Source organism: Phoenix dactylifera, chromosome 14, assembly GCF_009389715.1.
Source record: "Phoenix dactylifera cultivar Barhee BC4 chromosome 14, palm_55x_up_171113_PBpolish2nd_filt_p, whole genome shotgun sequence".
Classification (NCBI taxonomy): Eukaryota; Viridiplantae; Streptophyta; class Magnoliopsida; order Arecales; family Arecaceae; genus Phoenix; species Phoenix dactylifera.
The window spans coordinates 17,065,397-17,086,559 of record NC_052405.1 but is presented as its reverse complement, the minus strand read 5'-3'; the positions used below and the strand labels follow the sequence as shown (position 1 = coordinate 17,086,559).

The 21,163-nt window shown below is 42.4% G+C and overlaps 1 protein-coding gene across 1 annotated transcript in view; it reads left to right on the top strand.

Moving 5' to 3' along the window:
* Positions 1-19,747: 19,747 nt before the first annotated feature.
* LOC103709949 (cytochrome P450 71AP13-like) overlaps positions 19,748-21,163 on the top strand; it is a 5,939-nt gene continuing 4,523 nt past the window's right edge. Inside the window, exon 1 of the mRNA XM_008795500.4 lies at positions 19,748-20,783. Within this exon, the coding sequence (XP_008793722.4) occupies positions 19,767-20,783 (1,017 nt within the window). The 5' untranslated portion in view covers positions 19,748-19,766. The remainder of the gene's footprint in view (positions 20,784-21,163) is intronic.

The window sequence follows — 21,163 nt, the reverse complement described above, 5'->3', positions numbered from 1 at the left end:
TATCATGTATGACTCCCCCACACAAAGTTCCTCAAAGTTCTGTTAAACCAATCTATCAAACTTCTTGGAACTTTTACTGTATTGGAAATCATGAACGGGCAGAGAGCATAGAACTGACCTCACTAAAGTAGCCCTCCTGCCGAAGACAACAACTTCCATTTCGAAGAATCTAGCTGACCATTAATTCTGTCCATCATTATCTTCATTTCTCCCATTGTTAATCTTCTTCCTTTAAGTGGCATGCCAAGATACTGACTCAGCTCATCTGCTTTTTGAACTTGCGAACAGCTTGTATATTCAACAACATGAAGCCTCAGGGATTTTGGACTGAATTGAACCATAGATTTGTCGAGGTTTGCGGTTTACCGTCTGCCCAGACTGCATACAGTAAGAAGCAAGAGGCTCTACAATCTTTTAGTCTCGCCTTAGAGATCAGAAGGAAGTCATCAGCAAATAATAATAACTCTCTAGCGGACTTCTTCTATTTGCCTATATCCATGAATATTACCTGCTTGAGCTTCCACCAGGATGGCACTACTGAACATCTTAGAACATTCAGGGGCGGCCCAAAACATTTGGGGGCCTAAGGCGAACTCACAAAAAGAGGCCTTTTTTTTTAAATGATGAAATTTTTTTAATAAGTATAAAATACTTTAAAATTTTATTTAAAAATAACTCGTCTAGCTTTTTGAGATGCAAAATTACTAATCAAATTTTTATACTAACCACCTTCTATCATATTTTTCACCATTTGATAACTTACGAATGTAATGTATTATAAAGAAGTGTCTATTATTTTCATCTTTAGGAAAATGAATATCATAATCTCTAATTGGACCTTTTTCCACTATTAAGTCTCTCAACTTTGTATCAATATTTTTTCATTGAGCAGGATCATATAAATTTGTAAGAATAGAACTAGTTTCACAATATTTTTCCTTGTTTATTCTATCTCCATTCGATTCTTCATTGTGCTCTTCACTAGATATTGTTTCAGTAGATGTTTGAATACTACTATGAATTTGGTTGTCAATTTCATTTTGTTTCGTTCTTTTTATTTCATTTTCTAACTCTATTTCGGGTGCATGCTCTGTTGTTAATTCTTGAGTTGAATTTGATATGGTTTTTTCTTTGTTTGTGACAACAAATCTATCTAGAGCTCCTTTTTGAGATTGAATGAGTTTATCAATTTTTCTTTTCTTTTGAGTTTTTCATACCCACATTCATATTTTCTATTAGACATTTTAATCTAAAAATAATATTATCAAATAAAACAATTAAAAAAATATCACAAACAAATTAAGATATAAAAAAGTTGAAAATGATAAAATTTGATTGTGTCAAAAAAAAACAAACTCAGATCCCGACAAGTAGTGCCGAACTTGACGGGGAGAAGAGGCCGAATAGTGCCGAACTTGACGGAGAGAACTGAGAAGAGGCTGAACCGCCGAAATCACAACCAACCTACAATTAGACAAAAAAAAATAATTGTAGTGTCTCTAACTTGAATAAATCAAAGTTAATTGGATCCAAAAATTAATCAGTTAGCCATATATTCTCTTGATTTTTTTCATTATTGTATAACATTAAATGCAATGAGCCAATAACAACAATATGGCATATGAAAGAAACCCTATTTATATATAATTGTTCGGTGATCACATATTCACAGAACTATTAGATAATAAAACAACAACCAACAAATACTTCCATGTGAAATAATTAGTGAATAGTGATTAGTCAATATACAACATTAAAAATTTAAAACTCACCACTGCGGTCTGCGGCCTGGGATTTGATTTTGGCCTTTGCCCTTTGGGATTTGGGATTTGGGAATAGGGATGCCAACGGAGGACGGGAGGAGCCGACGAGGCGACGAGGCCGGAGCCGACGAGGCGACGAGGCCGGAGCCGCGGAGCGGCAGAGCCCGGAGGTCGGAGGCTCGGAGTTAGAGCCTAGAGACTAGAGTTTAGAGGAGCCGGGGGCCGGAGCCCGGAGCCCGGAGGGGCCGGAGCCCGGAGCCCGGAGGAGCCGGAGGAGTCGGAGCCCGAAGCCGAGGACGGAGGCCGGAGCCGGAGGCCGGAGCCCGGAGGAGCCGAGGACGGCGAGCAGAGCTGGAGAGGAGATCCGGACTCCGGAGTCCGAAGCAGGGGCGGTCGAGCCTCAAGCCGTCGACGGTCGAGCCTCCCGGCTGCCGGCAGAGAAGGGAACTAGGGAAGGGCCGAAGAACTGAAGTGAAGAAGCACTGAGGGGAGATCGGGAGAGCCGGAGAGGAGAACCGAAGGTACGCTCTGTTTTTTTTTTTTTTTTTTTGCTTTGAAGGGTTCTGCCGACTGCTGTTTAGCAAAAAAAAAACACTCCTCTTGATCTTTATTTTGGCTGTTATTCTTTCCGGAGAAGGGGGGGGAGTCGGAGAGAAGGGGGAGGACCGTTGCCTGTCTCAGCTGTCATAGGCTCGTAGCCATGCCCATCCAGCCGTAGCCTGTCACAGCAGGCAGCAGCGTAGCCGTCGCCTCGTCGGGAAGATGGGGATTGCGGATGCACTGTAGCAGGCCGCCGTCGCCCGTCACCCTGCTACTGCCAGCTTTCGGATGTGAAAGCTCAAAAAAAAAAAAAAAAAAAAAAGACTCTTCACGAGTCCACAGGCAGAGCAGGGCGGGGCGGGGGGCCTTCCATGAGCCGGGGGCCTTAGGCGACCGCCTCGGTCGCCTAAGGCTCGAGCCGGCACTGAGAACATTGGATGAATAGGTATGGTGGTAGTGGACAACCTTGGTGCTGCCTTATACTGGACTTTTGAAAAAATCACTAGGTGTACCGTTAACCAACACTGAAAAGAAAGGGAACTTTACACAAGCCTCGATCCACTTTATGAATTTTTAATGGAAATTGAAATGACGTAACACTGCATGCAAATAATTCCAATCAACCTTGGCATAGGCTCTTTACATATATAACTTAATCATCATTAAAGAGTCTGCAGCCGAAACTTTATGCAATGAGTGAATAACCTCCTGAGCTAAAATCACATTGTCAGAGATATTTTGCCCCCTTATGAAATCTGCCTATTCCTCTATAATGATTTCGCACAGTAGGCGTACTGCACTCTGGAACTAGCGTGACCAAAGTTCTCTTCCATGCCTCTGGCATTTGACTTCTTATAAAGCACTCTTTGATAGCTTTGCATATATCCATACCAATGATATTCCAATAACCCTTGCAGAAACTAGGTGAGAAACCGTCAGGCCCATGAGATCTGTTGGAATCCATAGATTTTAGAGTTGCCATAACTTCTATTTCAGTGATTTCTGCTAAGATCCATCGTCCGTCTTCTTCATCCAATCTATTTCTCGGAGGTGGGAGACTAGGTGGTACTGTGTGTGGGTCCTGGTTCCATCTGCTAGCAAAGTTTTGCCAAGCATCATTGCTACACCCCGACACCCCCTTTCGCCTCATCGCTGGCATGTTTTGCAGATCATCATCGCTAGATCATCGTCGGTCCCTTTTTCTCCTCTTGACTTCAACACTATTGGCTCACTGTACTCACTGGAATTTTAATTGAGCGTTCGCTAGAGTCAGTGCCGGCTCGAGCCTTAGGCGACCGCCCCCACCCACGGCTCGTTTTTTTTTTTTTTGCTTAATTAATGGCAGACGGGAGTTGGCGACGGATGTGAAAGGATAGCTGGGCAGTGGGCATTGGCGTCTGGCAAACGGGGACTGGGCGACGGCCACCGGGCTACACCCGTACGCCGCTACAGTGAGTCCCCTTCGGCCCTTCAGCGTCTCCCCGACGATAGACAGGGTCACAGGCTAGGCGCATAGCGGCGTAGGCCCTGGGCAACGGCTACCGGCTACAACAACATCGACAAGCAACGGCCAACGGGCATTTCCTCCCCGGCTCCCCCCTTCTCTGCCACCTGCGGCCTGCCGGTGCTTTCTTTTTAATGCTGAACCTTCTCCAGTTCTTGGCAGACTCGGTAGCTTGGCTTGCAGAGTGCAAAAGAATCGGTTTTAAGCTTGGCTCTCAGTCCTCTCCAGCTCTCCTCACCGACGTCGCCGTCCTCGGCAATCGGCTCCTCCCGTCCTCCAAGGTCTCCAAGCTCGGACCGCTTTGAAGTCCACGGTCCACCATGCTCCTCCTCGGCTCCGAGCTCTGGCCTCCTCAGCTCCGGCCTCCCGTCCTCTCCAGCTTTCCTCACTGTCCTCGGCTCCTCCGAGGCTCCGACCTCCTGGCTCCGCGGCGACCGAGGCCTCCAAGCTCGGACTGCTCTAAAGTCCACGGTGCACCGTGCTCCTCGGCTTCGAGCTCCGGCCTCCTCAGCTCCGGCCTCCCGTCCTCTCCAGACTCCAGCTCTCCTCGCCGTCTTCGGCTCCTCCGAGGCCTCCCGAGTCCCAACCGAGGCCTCCCGACTCCCGAATCCCGACCAAGGCCTCCCGAGTCCCGACCGAGGCCTCCCATCCTCTCCAGCTCTCCTCGCCGTCCTCGGCTCCTCCGACCTCCTCCCGAGTCCCGACCGAGGCCCCCCACCCACGGCCACGGGCCCACGACTCGAGCCTTAGCCCTTAGGCGACCGAGGCCTCCCGTCCTCTCCTCAGACCTCAGCTCCTCCGTTCGGCATTAGCATCCCACTTCCCAAGTTCCTAGACTCCCAGTTCCCAGTTCCCACTGATCCCAGGCAGTGAGGCAGGTGAGTTAGTTTATTAATTAATTTTTGGTCCAATTAATTTTTATTTAGTCAAGTAAGAGACACTAGAATTGGTTATTTTTTGGTCTAATTGTAGATTGGTTGTGACTTTAGCGGTTCGACACTATTCGGCCTCTTCTCGCCGTCGAGTTCGTCTCAATTCCGCCTCTTCTCGACACAATTAAGTTCAGCACTACTTATCAGGACCCGAGTTTGTTTTCTTGACACAATTAATTAAGTTTTATCATTTTTAACTTTTTTATATTTTGATTTGTTTGTAGTGTTTTTTTAATTGCTTAGTTTGATAATCTTATTTATAGATTAAAATGTCTAATAGAAAATATGACTGTGGATATGAAAAACTCAAAAAAAAAAAAATCAATAAACTCATTCAATCTCAAAAAGGAGCTCTAGATAGATTTGTTGTTACAAACAAACATAACATCACATCAAATTCAACTCAAGAATTAGCAACAGAACATGCACCCGAAATAGAGTTAAAAAATGAGATTGCTAGTGAAACAATATCTAGTGAAGAATACAATGAAGAATCAGATGGAGATAGGATAAACAAGGAAAAAGATTGTGAAACTAGTCCTATTCCTACAAATTTATATGATCCTGGTCAATGAAAAATGATTGATACAAAATTTAGAGATCTAATAGTGGAAAGAGGTCTAATTAGGAATTATGATTTTCATTTTTCTAAGGATGAAAATAATAGACACTTCTCTACGATATATTATATTCGTAAGTTACCAATGGTGAAAAATATGATAGAAAATGGTTAGTGTATTCGAAAGATTTGGATAGAGTATATTGTTTTTGTTGTAAATTATTTGATTCAAAGCCTAGCACGAGTCAATTAGTCAATGAAGAAAGTAGAGATTGGAAAAATCTAGGATCAAGCTTAAAAGTCATGAAACAACTAATGAACATATCATTAGCATGAATAGGTGGATTAATTTAGAAGTGAGATTGCTAAAAAATAAGATAATTGATAAAAGTTTTCAAGAACAAATAAACCAAGAAAATGATCATTGAAAAAAAGTTCTATTAAGAATTATTATTGTCATAAAAAATCTTGCAAAATATAATTTAGCATTTTGAGAAAAGAATGAAAAGATCTATCAAAGCAATAACAAAAATTTTCTAAGTTTTATTGAAACGATTGCAGAATTTGATCCAGTAATGCAAGAACATGTTCGACGCAATCAACATAGTGAAATTTACAATCATTATTCAGGTCATAATATTCAAAATGAATTGATTCAAATGTTAGCATCTGAAATTAAAGCTATAATACTTAAAAAGATTAAAGAAGCAAAATACTTTTCGGTAATACTTGATTGCACTCCTGATGCAAGCCATCAGGAACAAATGACCCTAGTTTTAAGATGTGTAGATACTTCAACAAGTTCAGTAAAAGTAGAAGAATATTTTTTAGAATTTTTAGAAGTAGATGATACCTCTGGAAAGGGCCTTTTTAATGAACTTATAAATATAATAGAAAAACATAAACTTGAGGTTAATGATGTAAGAGGACAAGGATATGACAACGGATTTAATATGAAAGAAAAACATCAAAGTGTACAAAAGAGATTATTAGATATAAATCCTAGAGCATTTTACACACCATGTGGATGTCATAATTTGAATTTAGTATTATGTGATACTGCTAACTCGTGTCTTAAGGCTATATCTTTTTTTGGAGTGATACAACGAATTTATACCTTATTTTCTTCTTCTACAAAACGATGAAAAATTTTACAAGATAACATATCTACATTAACTCTTAAACCTTTGTTACAAACACGTTGGAAAAGTCGTATTGAAAGTATCAAAGCAATTAAACATCAGGCTCCTAAAATAAGAGATGCCTTAGTTCAATTAGGAGAAACTAGTGAAGATCCTAAAATAAAGAGTGATGCTATATGCTTAGCTACATATGAAATTGAAAATTTTGAATTCTTATTAGGCATGAATATTTGGTACGATATATTGTTTGCTGTTAACTCAGTTAGTAAGAACTTACAATCTGAAGACATGCATATTGATGTTGCTATAGATCAATTAAAAGGTCTTTTTTCTTATTTGAAAAGTTATAGAGAAAATGGATTTATGAATGCTTTGAATTCATCTAAAGAAATTGCAAATGAAATGAAAATAGAACCTATATTTCGTGAAAAACGTGTGATCCGTAGAAAAAAATAATTTGATGAAAATACTGATGAAGAGACAACAAGATCAGCTGAAGAAATCTTTTAGAATTGATTACTTTTTATATATAGTAGATCAAGCTATTTCTTCAATTCAAAATAGGTTTGAACAATTCACCATATATGAAGATATTTTTGGTTTTTTGTTTAATTTTAGTAAGTTAAAATCTTTGAATGAAGAGAATTTGAAAAGGTATTGTCTTAATCTTGAAAACTTTTTAAAGCACGATGAATATTCTGATATTGACGGTCTTGATCTGTTTTCAGAGTTAAACGTTTTAAAAGAAGTTTTACAAATAGAAACTAGTACCTCTATTGATACTTTAAGTTTTATTAAAAAAATAGATTCTTTTCCAAATGCATGCATTGCTTACCGGATATTGTTAACAATACCAGTAACAGTTGCTTCTGCAGAAAGAAGTTTTTCAAAATTAAAGTTGATAAAATCTTATTTGCGGTCAACTATGTCTCAAGAAAGATTAAATGGATTAGCTATATTATCGATTAAAAATAGTATTTTAATGAATCTTGAGTACAAAAGTTTGATTAGCAATTTTGCATCTCAAAAAGCTAGACGGATTATTTTTAAATAAATTTTTAAAGTATTTTGCACTTATTAAAAATTTATTATTATTATTATTATTATTTAAAAAAGGCCTCTTTTAGTAAGTTCGTCTTAGGCCCCCAAATGCATTGGGCTGCCCCTGGCTAGAGTTTTAGTTTCTGAGAGAAATTTTAGAAATTAATTGAATATGTCGCTTGATTTCACTCACACAATAAGTAATATGATCCTTTTTCTAGATTTATCAAAAAATTATAAGATTATTATATTAATAAATTTGAATCATACTATTCATGACGTATGAATTTGATGAACGATATTTTATTACTAAATATGCTTTATTTTGGAATATTATGATGATGCATGCTTGGAAATATTGAACTCGTTCAATTGATTTCGATATCGTATGATTTTTTATATTTTTGTTGAAGTGAGATATAAACTGCATGATTATTTTGAACTCTTAGCCTGATATATTAAGGACCCCACCAATGGGGGCTAATACGTTGGCACTTGATTTGTCCTAAAAGATTTATGTCACAAGAAGATGTGCGATATACCACAAGCAGATACGTAGTCCTGAAGAACTTTGCCACAAGATGATGTGCAGACACTGCAAGAAGACATAAAATATCATGATTCTGCCATAGAAAAAATGTGATCATAGTTCATGGTTGACGAGATAAACTTAATGATTTGAAAGAATTTGGATTTATAAATAAAATTTGATTTTAGGAAAGATTCAATTTGGGATGCATAATGTTTTGATAAATCTGCATACTTTACATTTGCTTATTTTTTGTAAATAATTATTTAATTTATTGCCTCATTATTTTGGTTAAAGTGTTCATTACTTATTGGGCTATCTAGCTCATTACTTTATATCTTACTGTTTTTATAGATCTGAGAACTAAATGGCATGAGATTATGATCGAGAAGTGACTAGAGGCTGAATTTAATATTTTTAATTTAGATCAGAGTTTGACTAGAGTTTGATGTAATTTTTTTTAAAACATTGTTGGTGACATTGAAATATGATTCTAATTATTTAAATTAAAGTTTTAATATTGATTATTTAAATTTATTCCACTGCTTGTTTATGATATCAGAATGAGATGCCTTTATTGCTTGTGGGAAGAGTTTTTTATGAGTATGCGGCGATTGCCGTGATCTCTTACTCACGATTTTGGGTTGGGGGTGTGACACAAAATGTCTCTTGCTATCTCAGGAACCTATTATACTCAGCCAATTTAGTAAGAAGCAGTAGAGCGCTATGATGTAAACCTCCAGAATTTGCTTCCTTTGATTAAAGCTTAACCAGCTCTGCCTCCAAATTCTACAATCTCACATGAATATTTCCAACCGATCTTTTGTTCCATCTCCGCAGAGCTACCTTGGTGTTCTTGAGTTTGTTGGTCACTTGAAACATGTACCGACCTAATCCAAACTTGGTTAAGAGAAATATCCAATCCAAACCCAACCGAATAATAATGCCCAAACGTGATCCAACTTTAAATTTTCAACCCAAACACAATTTAGACTGGATATGTCTAGGTCAAGTTAGATCAAGTCAATACAAACAATATTCGATCCAGAAATCTATACCACAAGTATCAGTAAACTTAGGTTTGTTTAGAATAAGACAACAAGAAGCTTGAATTGGGTTGGTTTAAATACTAAAATGTAGAAATTTGGTTTGGATCCTGGCTGCCAAACTTTCAACCCAACCTTCACCTACCTTGAAGTTGTGACGACAATTTCGAACCCTAGCAAAACCCAACAGTTAGGTTTATATTGGCCCAACCCAATCAAGTCAAGTCAGGTTTTGCTAAACTAGCTCAACTTGCACCATATTACTGCAGGTTAGGTATTGTCCAATGAAAATGAGTGAAGTAGGCACTTTATGAGCTGTAGATTGCCTATAAGCTTGTTCTGCTACATGTAGGAGCCTAGAGATGTCTTGATTATATGGAAGCAGAGTTGGCCATGCTATTTTGTAGGTCATAAGATAGAAATAAGTATGTTTTATGGACACAGGTCCTCTGCAGTACACACGTAGCACCTCAGAGAACTGTAGGCCGTAGTTGGCTACCATCAAGAGATCGGCGGCTATTAAACAAGGCAGTCAATGAGTGCGTATCATGTCATACACGGTACATATTATTTAGTAGCCATTTGTCTCCTGATGGTCGTCATTTAGGGATATACAACACTCTGCGGTGCACAAGCCGTACAACAGAGAATCCCGATTAATGTTTTATGGAGTTGTTATACCTACAACCAATCAAAACTTATTAAAAGCGCTTTCTGAGCTATCATTATATTTACTTGCATAATATAAATATGGGAAAGCCACTTAGCCGATAGCAAAAACAGTAGTACAAACAACAAATCTAGTATAAAAATTTCTTAAATTAGCACAAATAACCAATGAACAAATCATAAATTCCTTCTATAATGTTTGAATAATCAATAATTCTGCATTGGTTTAATTGTGCACAATAATTCAAAGAGTCATTTGACTAAGAGGTAGACCAACAATATCTCTGGGAGCTTTCCATTGGATGTCAGTAATATAAAGACAAATTAAGACTCCGACGGCTCTCTGCCCTTCCCTTTTTTTTTTTCTTCTTTTTTGGTTTCCACGGGAAAATTGTTGAAACATATATTTTCAACACCAATAAAAATAGGAAGATTTATAGAAAACGAAATTGCTCCATATGGTTGGTGGGGTTCGGGTTGCATGTTTTGCATGAAAGTAGGGTTGATTTTTTTTCACAGCATTAATAGTTGGATCGCAATTTTTGTAGATCTCAAAGTGCTTTATATTTATTCATTCATCTATCTATATAAATTTTAAAGTGATCTTTGTGCGATCTAATAATAGATTCGTGCAAAGTAAGATGAACTCTCCTTATAGCCCTGTCCATGACCGTGAGATTCCGAAGCTTCGTGACCATAGCAACCAACCATCTATAAAGGATAGGTGTGTTTCTCAAGAATGCAATTTACTGTAAAGGCCGGTTACTTTGCTCGCATTCAGACTCTCTTACCAAATAATTCTATGCACGCAGATCCGGTATATTATAGGATTATTATCTCTCTCATCCAGTGGACCGTATCCCACCACAAGGAGCCTTATCCACAACTCCTTTTTTTATTATTATTTTTTGTTTCCACGAGAAAATTGTTGGAAAATATATTTTTCAACGTCAATAAAAATTGAAAAATTTCTAGAATGCAATTGGTCCATACGGTTGGTGGGGTTCAGATTGTACGTTTTGCATGAAATAATGATTGATTTTTTTTTCGATATCAGCTGTTGGAACATATTTTTCATAGATCACATTGAATTTATTCAGTCACTGAATAGATTTTGAAGCGATCCTTGTACAACCGACCTAATAGTAGATTTGTGCAAAAAAAAAAAAAAAAAAAGGTAAAGCCTCCTTCCTGTTGAAAGTTACAACCCTGCCCATTAAGATTCCGTAGCTCCGTGACCATTGCTACCAACCATCTATTTAGGCCCTGTTTGGGGAGCTTTTGGAGGGCCAGAAAGCACTTTCTGGCCCTCCAAAAGTACTTTTAGATGAAAAACTGTGTTTGGTAAATTTTTCAAAAAGCTGTTTCAGCTTTTGCGGGAAGCTGAAAACAGCTTTTGGGAGAAAGCTCCAATTTGAAGCTTTTGGGAGGAAGCTGTTTCAGCTTTTTCGGAAAGCTGTTTTTTTGACAAAAATGTCCATATTAAAATAACATAATTTTATAGTTTGTCCCTTTATAAACCTAAAAATCTGCTGGAGCCAAGAATCCTAGCCATCAGACTCCCTTCCGTAAGAAAAGGTATTTTTCTTTTCAATTTTTGTATGCATTTCTTGAACCACATTTTAGAAGAAAAAAATTTTAATCCTTTTCCATACCTTCCAAAATCAATCTATTGTTTTTTTTTTTATCATCAACCTCGCGGCCCACGCTGAGGTCCTCCTCGAGCGTGGACCACGAAGAAGAGCCCCTGGACCGTGGAAAATTATTTTATGGAAAATTATGAAAAATTATTATGGAAAATTATTTTATACTAATAATTATAATATTTTATACCTTTATTTTTGTATTATACTATAAATATAATATCATATTATATTATATCATAATACATTAATATGTTATGTTAAATAATTTAATATTATGTTATATTATGGAAAATTATTTTATACTAATAATCATAATATTTTATACCTTTATTTTTGTATTATACTATAAATATAATATCATATTATATTATATCATAATACATTAATATGTTATGTTAAATAATTTAATATTATGTTATATTATGAAAAATTAATTTATACTAATAATTATAATATTTTATACCTTTATTATTGTATTATACTATAAAAATTATATTATATTACATTACATTATAATACATTAATATGTTATTTGAAATAATTTAATATTATGTTATATTATGGAAAATTAATTTATAATAATAATTATAATATTTTATACCTTTATTATTGTATTATACTATAAATATTATATTATATTACATTACATTATAATACATTAATATGTTATTTTAAATAATTTAATATTATGTTATATTATGAGAAATTAATTTATACTAATAATTATAATATTTTATACCTTTATTATTGTATTATACTATAAAAATTATATTATATTACATTACATTATAATACATTAATATGTTATTTGAAATAATTTAATATTATGTTATATTATGGAAAATTAATTTATAATAATAATTATAATATTTTATACCTTTATTATTATATTATACTATAAATATTATATTATATTACATTACATTATAATACATTAATATGTTATTTTAAATAATTTAATATTATGTTATATTATGAGAAATTAATTTATACTAATAATTATAATATTTTATACTTTTATTATTGTATTATACTATAAATATAATATATATTACATTATATCATAATACATTAATATGTTATGTTAAATAATTTAATATTATGTTATATTTCCAAATATTAATTTACTCTAATAATTATATTACTATTATGCTATATTAACATAATATTATTTTATATTACAATAATATTATAATATATCGTATATTTATGTATTAATTTATGTTATATTTTATTATGTTCTATTGTATAATACTATGTAATGTCCTTTATGGTAATTTTGTCATACAAAAGTACTTTCTCAGTTTGTTTACCAAACACAAAATAAAGTACCACAGCACTTTACGAATGTAGTTACCAAACAGCAAACAGCTTTTTATAACCGCTCTACTTCCAACAGCTCTACTACCAGCAGCTCCCCCAAACAGGACCTTAAGATAGGCGTGTTTCAGAGAGAAACCTAAAAGCTGTAGGAGCTGCCGCGTCGCGACTATTGGTTCCTCAATAGTCATGCACTCGTTGGGGCCTTTCCTCGAACGGGGTGTGGCGGCGGCTGATGTCGTCTAGTAGGTCGGAGAAGTTGAAGGCCCCGATGGCTGAGGAGGCGATCGACCCAAGCACGCGGCCCCGCAAGCCTGAGGTGGGGGGTCCCTCCTGGGTGAACATGGTGAAGAACTCTTGAACCCTCGGAAGCAGCAAACATGGTCGTCCCACTGCATCTCCAATGGCGAGTTGGAGAGGCTCAAGAGGCAGGTTCCGACGGTAATGGAGGCTCCGGTGGAGCAGTTGGAGGAATTAAGGTCAGTCTGCATGGAGAAGGCTGTTCTGATGCGGAGCCTTGGCCGACGGGTTCCGATTGACTGGATTGCTTGGGAGCTAAAGGATGGGGGGCGACTGAGCTACAATGTAGACTGTCTTCCTTTGGCGGAGGATGTTACAGTAGCCCATTTTGCCTCGGAGAAGGACCGGGAGGCAGCCATTGCGGCAGGCCCGTGGCTGGCCAACCACTCACGATGGAGAGGTGGCGGCCGAATTTTGTTCCCAGCCCTAATTCCATTGGCAGGGTTAGTTCTTTGGATGCGCTTGCCTAGCCTCCTAATGGAATACTGGAAAAAAGAAGTTATCTCTCGAATTGCGACGACGCCTAGGAAGCCTTTGGGAATCGATGGCTTCATAACTTAGAGGAGGAGGCTGGGTTTCGCCAGAGTCCGGATCGAGATCGATGCTAGAGGCCCCCTCGTTCCAGATACCATTGTCAAGGGAACCACGAAGGGATTTAAGGATGACATTTGGCAAGTGTTCTTATATGAAAACTTGCCGGCTCACTGCACCAGATGCAGCCGAATCGGCCATGTCGTCTCCGATTGTGGCTTCTCTTCCTCGGCTTAGGTAGAGCGGGAGCCTAGTGCGGAGGGGAGGCCGGAGGCGGCGGAGACGCCACCAGTGGCGTGCGGGCAGAGTGGGATCCCTGGGGAGGACCCCGCACTAGTGTTTGGCCCCTGGCTGGCCACCAACCGAGTCAGGCATCCAGGAGTTCCCAAAGGTGGGAGACAACCGACAAAGAGGGACGGGGCTGGGGTAGAGGCCGTCTCAGTCCAATCGCAGCCCTCCGCCGGCACCTCATAGGGTCCAGAAGAGATGGGAACGTCCCGCCGGCCTCTCCCTCGGACTTGGAGGGGTGGGAGAAACCCACGAAGATCGCCCATCGGAGATCACCAGAGAAGACGACCCAGGCCGTGGACTTGGGACCGCAAGCGAGCTTAGCGGGTCAACTCGGGGTCTGGCCCGAGTCAAGTAACCAGGCCGGGTTGTAGGAAGGGGTGGTGTTGGACCGGGCTACTGCAGGCCGGCCCGAAGGCCCACCGACTGCTGCTGGGTGGGGCCTAACCCCACAGAATTGGTTCAGAAGCCCGCATGCGGGCAGACCACAGCCGCAGGTGGCTGTCCGCGCCCGACCAAGGAAGAGGAGCCTGAGCTCCCCTCCTCTGTCCTCGATGGTACGCAAGGGGACAGGCGGCGGCCCTCCGCCCCATGTAGCCGGAGGGGAGGTCGATGCTGAGGGTGCGCCCGATGGTGGCGGGGCGTGGGACGGCAGCGAGACGCTCCCTGTGCCGGACCTTCTCCACGGCGGCCGATGGCGGTGCTCTCGGCGGCGGCTTCATGGGCTGAGACGGTCTCCCACCCTGGGGAGTCAATGAAGGGCCCTGCCAATGAGGCTCGGGGGGGTTTGCAGGAGTCCTTGCCCATGCCAAACGAGGGTGGCACTGTAGCGTGCCATTTGGCAAAAAATCCAGGAAGTGTTGAAGGGGCTAAAGGGGGCATGTCCAGCTTCTTCTTTAGCTTATGTTTGCTGTGAGCGGCCCGGGAGAGGAGACTTTAGTGCAGATTAGTGATAGGGAGCTCCTTGGAGGGGGCAGTCCCGTGGGCGAGGGCTACACCGATGTTGCTTGTGACTTATGAAGATCCTAATTTGGAGTTGCAGGGGGCAGCAAAACCCTCCTTCAAGTCCTCCTTCAGAAGAGTAGTTCAACTCAATAATCCAGATATTTATTGTTTGTGTGAGACGCGACTATCCAGGCATAGTCTTCAACGGATTCAGCGTCACTTCAGTGCGTGGGAGTCCTTCTCGGTGGAATCAGCTAGGTTGTTAGGGGGAATCTTGCTACTTCAGAACCGTGGGATTGCTATGGTGGATGTCCTCCGCAACTTCCCCCAACAAGTAGTCATAGTAACCTCGGAACCAAACTCTGCTCCATGGGTCTTTTATGGTGTTTATGCTTGCATAGACTACAGGTTAAGGAGAAGATTGTGGGAAGAGGCCTCTATCGTTGTTTCCCGGGGGCTCCTACGCTGCTAGTGGGAGATTTCAACTATATTGTGGGACCATCTGAGAAGAGAAGGGGCAGAGCTTATACTGACAAGCTGGAAGGAAGGGAATTTAGAGAATTTTTGTCTAGAAATGGGCTGGTGGACCTTGGATACTCAAGGGCGCAGTTTAAATGGTGTAATAATAGGGACAGGCAGGCCAGAGTGTGGGAGAGGATCGATAGGGCAGTGGCATCGCCGTGTTGGGTCCAACGCTTTCCGGCGTTCCAGGTTAGTCACCTAGCCCGGATTGCATCTGACCATTATCCGCTCTAGATTTCCATAGTTGACTAGTCGCACTATTGCCCCCCGTTTCAATTCGAGCGTCTGTGGCTGGAAGTACCCCGACTCTTGAGAGATAGTTCGACAGGCCTAGTCCATGCCCGTGAGAGGCGACACCATGCAGTGGGTCTCACGCAGGTTGCAGGTCACTAGGTGCAGATTATGCAGGTGGAATAGGGAGGTGGTGGGGGACATATTTATGAGATTGGAGGTGGTCGAGGCGTCCATTACTAAGCTACAAGGGAGGGAGAATAGATTGGATTCCTTGTCTAAGGATGACATGGGTGCTTTGCGGTAGGGGCTTGCCGAACACCACTCTCTTCTGAGACAGCAGGAGGTGTTTTGGAGGCAGAAGTCACGGATCCAGTGGTTGCAGGAGGCAGACAAGAATACTCGATTTTTCCACAAATCGACTATTATCAGGAGGCAGAGTAGCTTGATCTGGTCTATACGGGATGAGGCAGGGGCTCAGTTGGAGGAGGAGAGCTCGATCAGATGCCTATTGGTGGACTTTTTTCGGTCGAGATGGTCTGAGGAGAGGGACCTGGATAATGGGGAGGGTGTTCCACGGTCGGATACTATGGTGGGGGTGTCGGAGAATGTTGGCTTGATTGAGGAGGTGACGGAGGCGAAGGTCGGGGGGCGGTCCAGGCTTTGGGGGAAGACAAAGCTCCGGGGCCTGATGGGTTCCCCCCATTCTTTTTCAGGAGATATTGGGGCATTGTCAGGAGAGCGGTGACGGAGCCGGTGCTACATTTTTTCAGATCAGGGGCCATGTTGGATGACTGGAAGGTGACATTCATCATACTGATTCCGAAGAGGCGCGATGCAGCTGAGCCCAACCACTACAGACCCATTAATCTCTGCACCACCATTTATAAGGTGGTGGCAAAGATTATAGTTCGCAGGTTGCAGCCTCTCCTTCCCCATTTGATTTGCTCAGAGTAGAGGGCGTTCGTAGGTGAGCCCACAAGATAGCCCGAAGTATTACCGACAACGTTATGATAGCCCAGAAGATGATGTGGGACCTGCAGTGAGCGCCACGGCGGCAGTGTTATATGGCAGTGAAGCTTGATATGGAGAGAGCTTATGATAGGATCCGATGGTGCTTCCTTCGAAAGGCGATGGTGAGCCTTGGCTTCGACGAGACCTGGATTTTCTAGATCATGGGGTGTGTGCAGGGGCCGCTGTTCTCCATCCTTGTGAACGATACACCGTCGCCCTTCTTTCGGTCATCCATCGGACTATATCAGGGTTGTCCCTTATCCTCTTACCTGTTTATCATATGTGCTGATGTTTTGTCTCGTGCCCGACGACATGCTTGTGGGGAACAGGTGCTGGAGGCCTATGTCCCGGCCCCTGGAGCCCGCCCAATCACTCATCTCCTCTTTGCAGATGATTGCCTTCTCCTGGCCAGGGCTAGGCCTAAGAATGCGGTTGTGCTACGGAGAGTACTGGAGGATTACTGCTCAGCCTCGAGTCAGAGGGTGAATCTTCAGAAATCCACTATTGCCTTTAGCCCGAAGACGGATGTGCGGCTATGCCAGGAGATCAGGGGGTTGCTTGGCATGAGGGAGCATGATGGGATCTGGAGCTACCTGGGAGTTCCTATCAATGGGAGGAGGCTGCGAGTTTCTAATTGTTAGGACATGGTACACCAGATACAGCAGAGATTGGAGGGCTGGAGGGCGGCCTCGCTCTCCATGATGGGTAAGGTGATCTTGGTCAGATTGGTGTTATGCTCCATGCCTATCTATATGATGTCCAACATCATGCTCCTAAAGACGGTATTGTTGAGGATTGAGAGGCTTGCCCGGAACTTCATCTGAGGGACTCAGGGAGGAGGACGGGGGGGGGGGGGGTGCATTTGCTGGATTGGGCATCGGTCTGCCTACCGACTAGGGCAGGGGGGCTGGGTGTCTAGTCTCTCGTGATTAGGAGGGAGGTGCTGATTGCTCGGCACGCAGCGAGGTTCATCTTGGAGCCGTAGTGTTTTTGGAGTTAGACGATGGCCGCCCGGTATGGCCATGTGGAGAGAAGTGGCACTCCTTCTGGAGGTCAAAGGACTTCTCCATTTTGGCGGGAGATTGGCAGGTTCATGCCCATGATCCTGGCTAGATGTAGGTGGATGATTGGCAATGGCCGAAGTGTGGAACTGGTGGAGGATGCATGGGTGGACGAGCTCCCATTGAGGTGCTGGCCGTCCTTAGTCAATGTTGAGGTAGTGGAGGGAGCTCAGGTGTGTGACTTTCTTCTCCTTGAAGGAGGGGGGTGGGATACTCTCCGGATTGCACAACTGTTCGGTGAGCCACTAGCTGAGAGGATGAGATCACTCCCTGTTCCGGAGCGCTTCTGCCCTGATATCAGGGGTTGGGGTACATCATGCAGGACCAGAGTCATGGTGGCCAATATTTGCTCCATAGGTCAGGGTGGCGAGCAGTTAGCGATGGACTTCGGCTAGATCTGGCGTTTTGGACTGTACCCCAGAGTGGCCTTATTTCTTTGGAAGGTCGCTTGGGGCCGGCTATCAACGAGATAGCTGTTGTCGGGGAGGGGCATGGGCATCCAGCCCAGTGCCCCGAGTGTCAGACAGAGGAGTCGTTGGACCATGCCATCTTCCAGTGTCGTCGGGCGATGAGGGTTTGGAGGTGGGCGGAGTTCTCCATGGAGATTTGGTGTCATGCATCTTCTTTCTTGCAGGTACTTGGGCATATGGCTGGGTCCTTGCAGGCCAGACCGGAGGCGGTATGGGCTACCTATACCACCAACCAGATCTGGCTTGCAAGGAACATATGGACATTTGGGGAGAGTGGGCCTTCCCAGCGGTGGTGGTGGAGAGAGCGCGGCTGATGGCGATGGAGGTCTCTCAGGCGATCCACTCGGATGGACCTTTGATAGCTCGGAATATCTAGGGCTCTACCTCTGCTCGTAGAGCGTCCCGTATGGTGTTTTTCACCTGGGAGCCCCCATCCCCGAATTTTCTCAAGGTCAATTTTGATAGCTCTGTCCTGCAGGGTGGCGTGAGGGGGGAGTGCGGGCTTTGTTGTCAGGTTCCTGGGGTGATTGCTGCTGGAGGTTGCCAGTTGTTTGATTCCTCCATGCCAGGGGCAGAGCTGAAGGCAGCCTGGTCCGAACTGAGTTATATGCGTCGTGTGTTGCAGGCTAGAGATATTATCTTGGAGGGTGGCGACAATCATTGGATGGATTTGGCAGGATTTAGGAGGGGTTGGCGACTACCACCCCCTATTGAGGGACATCCGGGCGGAATGGGATGGTTATCCAAGCGAGGTATGTGTTTAGGAAGGCAAATGGGGCTACTGATTGGGTAGCTTCCTTTGTCGCCAACAATTCAGATGATCACCTATGGGTGGGAGAGGCGGAGTTGCCTAGTGCTCTCCGTGATGTACTGTTTATTGACTTTTTTGGCTGTATCCGTACACGTTATGTATGATACTTCCGTTTTAGCAAAAAAAACGAGGGAGGGCGGGGGGGGGTGGGTTCCAGCCTCATCCACAATTCTTTTCCCCAAAGATTCCCCTCCCATGTCTCATAATTCACCAGCCAAACCCTGCCATGATGGATGCATTGTATCAAAAGTCGAACGTGATGACAATGAGGCTTTCTCCTCGTCCCTTACATACTTAAAGGTGACAATTTTAGCCATCTTTCAGATACCCAATCCGATCCAACTTGAATAGGACAAAATTTACCTAATTCATTTAAACTCATGGCAAGTATGGATTTTAAATATAATACCTAAAGCAGGTTCAGATCGGATAGAGAATAATGGTATAACTCATCCAAAACCCAATCGAATATAAAATAATCTTAATCCACCTTTCTTTGGTTTTTTCGATGGATGATAGCTGTTAGAGCCTTGTTCGTCTTGATTGTCCCTTCCCTCCTCCCTCTTTTACTTAGAAAATTATTATTGTCGAAACTTAGAAGATTATTATATTCTGCAAAAGTTATGGCAGTCGATGTCCTCAATTAATTTGATTTTTTTTTGTTAGAATATATTATAGTTATGGATGTATGCTAGCACTCTTTCTATTTAAATTAAAAATTAGGTTATAGAAGAATGGGCTAGCAGCCGTAATATTATTAATTATAACTATAAGCTATAATCATCCGACCTAATTTGATCGGATCCGATTCATTTTGTCTGGTTCTCCGTGACGGATGCGAGACAAGTATTGAAATATATTTTTAATTATAAGATGGGTACAGATATTAGCCAAGCCGGCTCATGTCCGGTCCGTTGCCATGCCTGATCCTGCTTGGGCCGACCACTTCACCAAACCAAACTCTCACTTCATCATATTTGTACTCCTTTCTAATCTCAATGGAGGAAATCCTCATGGCTCTCCTGGAATGGCCATCCGCGCTCTTGATTCTAGCATCTACAGCACTGGTAGTTCTCATGTTGGTTAGAACTCATCTACCAAAGAAACGGCACACCAATCTTCCGCCCGGTCCTCCGCCGCTTCCCATCGTCGGCAACCTCCACCAGCTCGGCCGCATGCCCCACCTCTCCCTCCAACGCCTGGCTCATAAGTACGGCCCCATCTTCCACCTCACCCTCGGCCACATCCCCACCGTCATCGTCTCCTCCGCGAGAACCGCCAAAGAAGTCCTCCGCACCCACGACCTTCCCCTCTCGAGCCGGCCCCAGCTCCACGCCGCGAAGCAGCTCTTCTACGGCTGCACCGACATCGCCTTCTCCCCCTACGGCAACTATTGGCGCCAGGTCCGCAAGATCTGCACCCTCGAACTCCTGAGCGCCAGGCGCGTGGAGTCGTACCGCCCCGCGAGAGCCGCGGAGGTCGACCAGCTTGTGAGGCGGATCGCCGCCGCCTCGTCGGGCCCGGGTGGCGCCGTGAACTTGAGCAGGCTTCTGGGGTTGTACGCGAACGGCGTGCTGTGCCGGGCGGCGTTCGGGAGGGAGTTTGTGGAGGGCGGGGAGTACGATCGGCACGGGTTTCAGAAGATGCTGGAGGAGTACCAGGCTTTGCTTGGGGGGTTCAGCCTAGCGGACTTCTACCCATCCTTGGAGTGGGTGAATGCGGTGACGGGGATGAAGAGGAGGCTGGCGAGGACGTTCAAACGTTTTGATTGCTTCTTTGATGAGATTATAGAGGAGCATAGGAAGAGGAGGAAGCGGAGCGAGGAGGACAAGGATCTGGTGGATGTCTTGCTTGACATCCACAAGGATGGGAGCCTGGAGATGCCTCTCACCACGGATAACGTTAAAGCCATCATCTTGGTGCGTGAGACCTCAGCTCTAGCTTCCTCATTTGGTCCATTTTATTTATTTATCTATTTATTTATTTTTAAATAAAATTAAAATTTATTTCACAAATTTAGAAAAAATATATCCATATGAATCATAAGTAAAATATATAAAAATAAAAAAAATCCAACACTGCAATCCACGACATAGCTTCTGCATAATTAGCCATTAGGTCTATTTTATTTCTGATTTTATTTTTATTCGATCGAGCTTCCGCTAGCTTCAATCATTCTTTATTTTTGGAGTGCTCAAACAAATCAATACATATAGTTTATTTGCTAGTGAGACCTCAACTCTAGCTTTTACATTTGGTCTATTTTGTTTATTTATTTATTTATTTATTTTTAAATAAA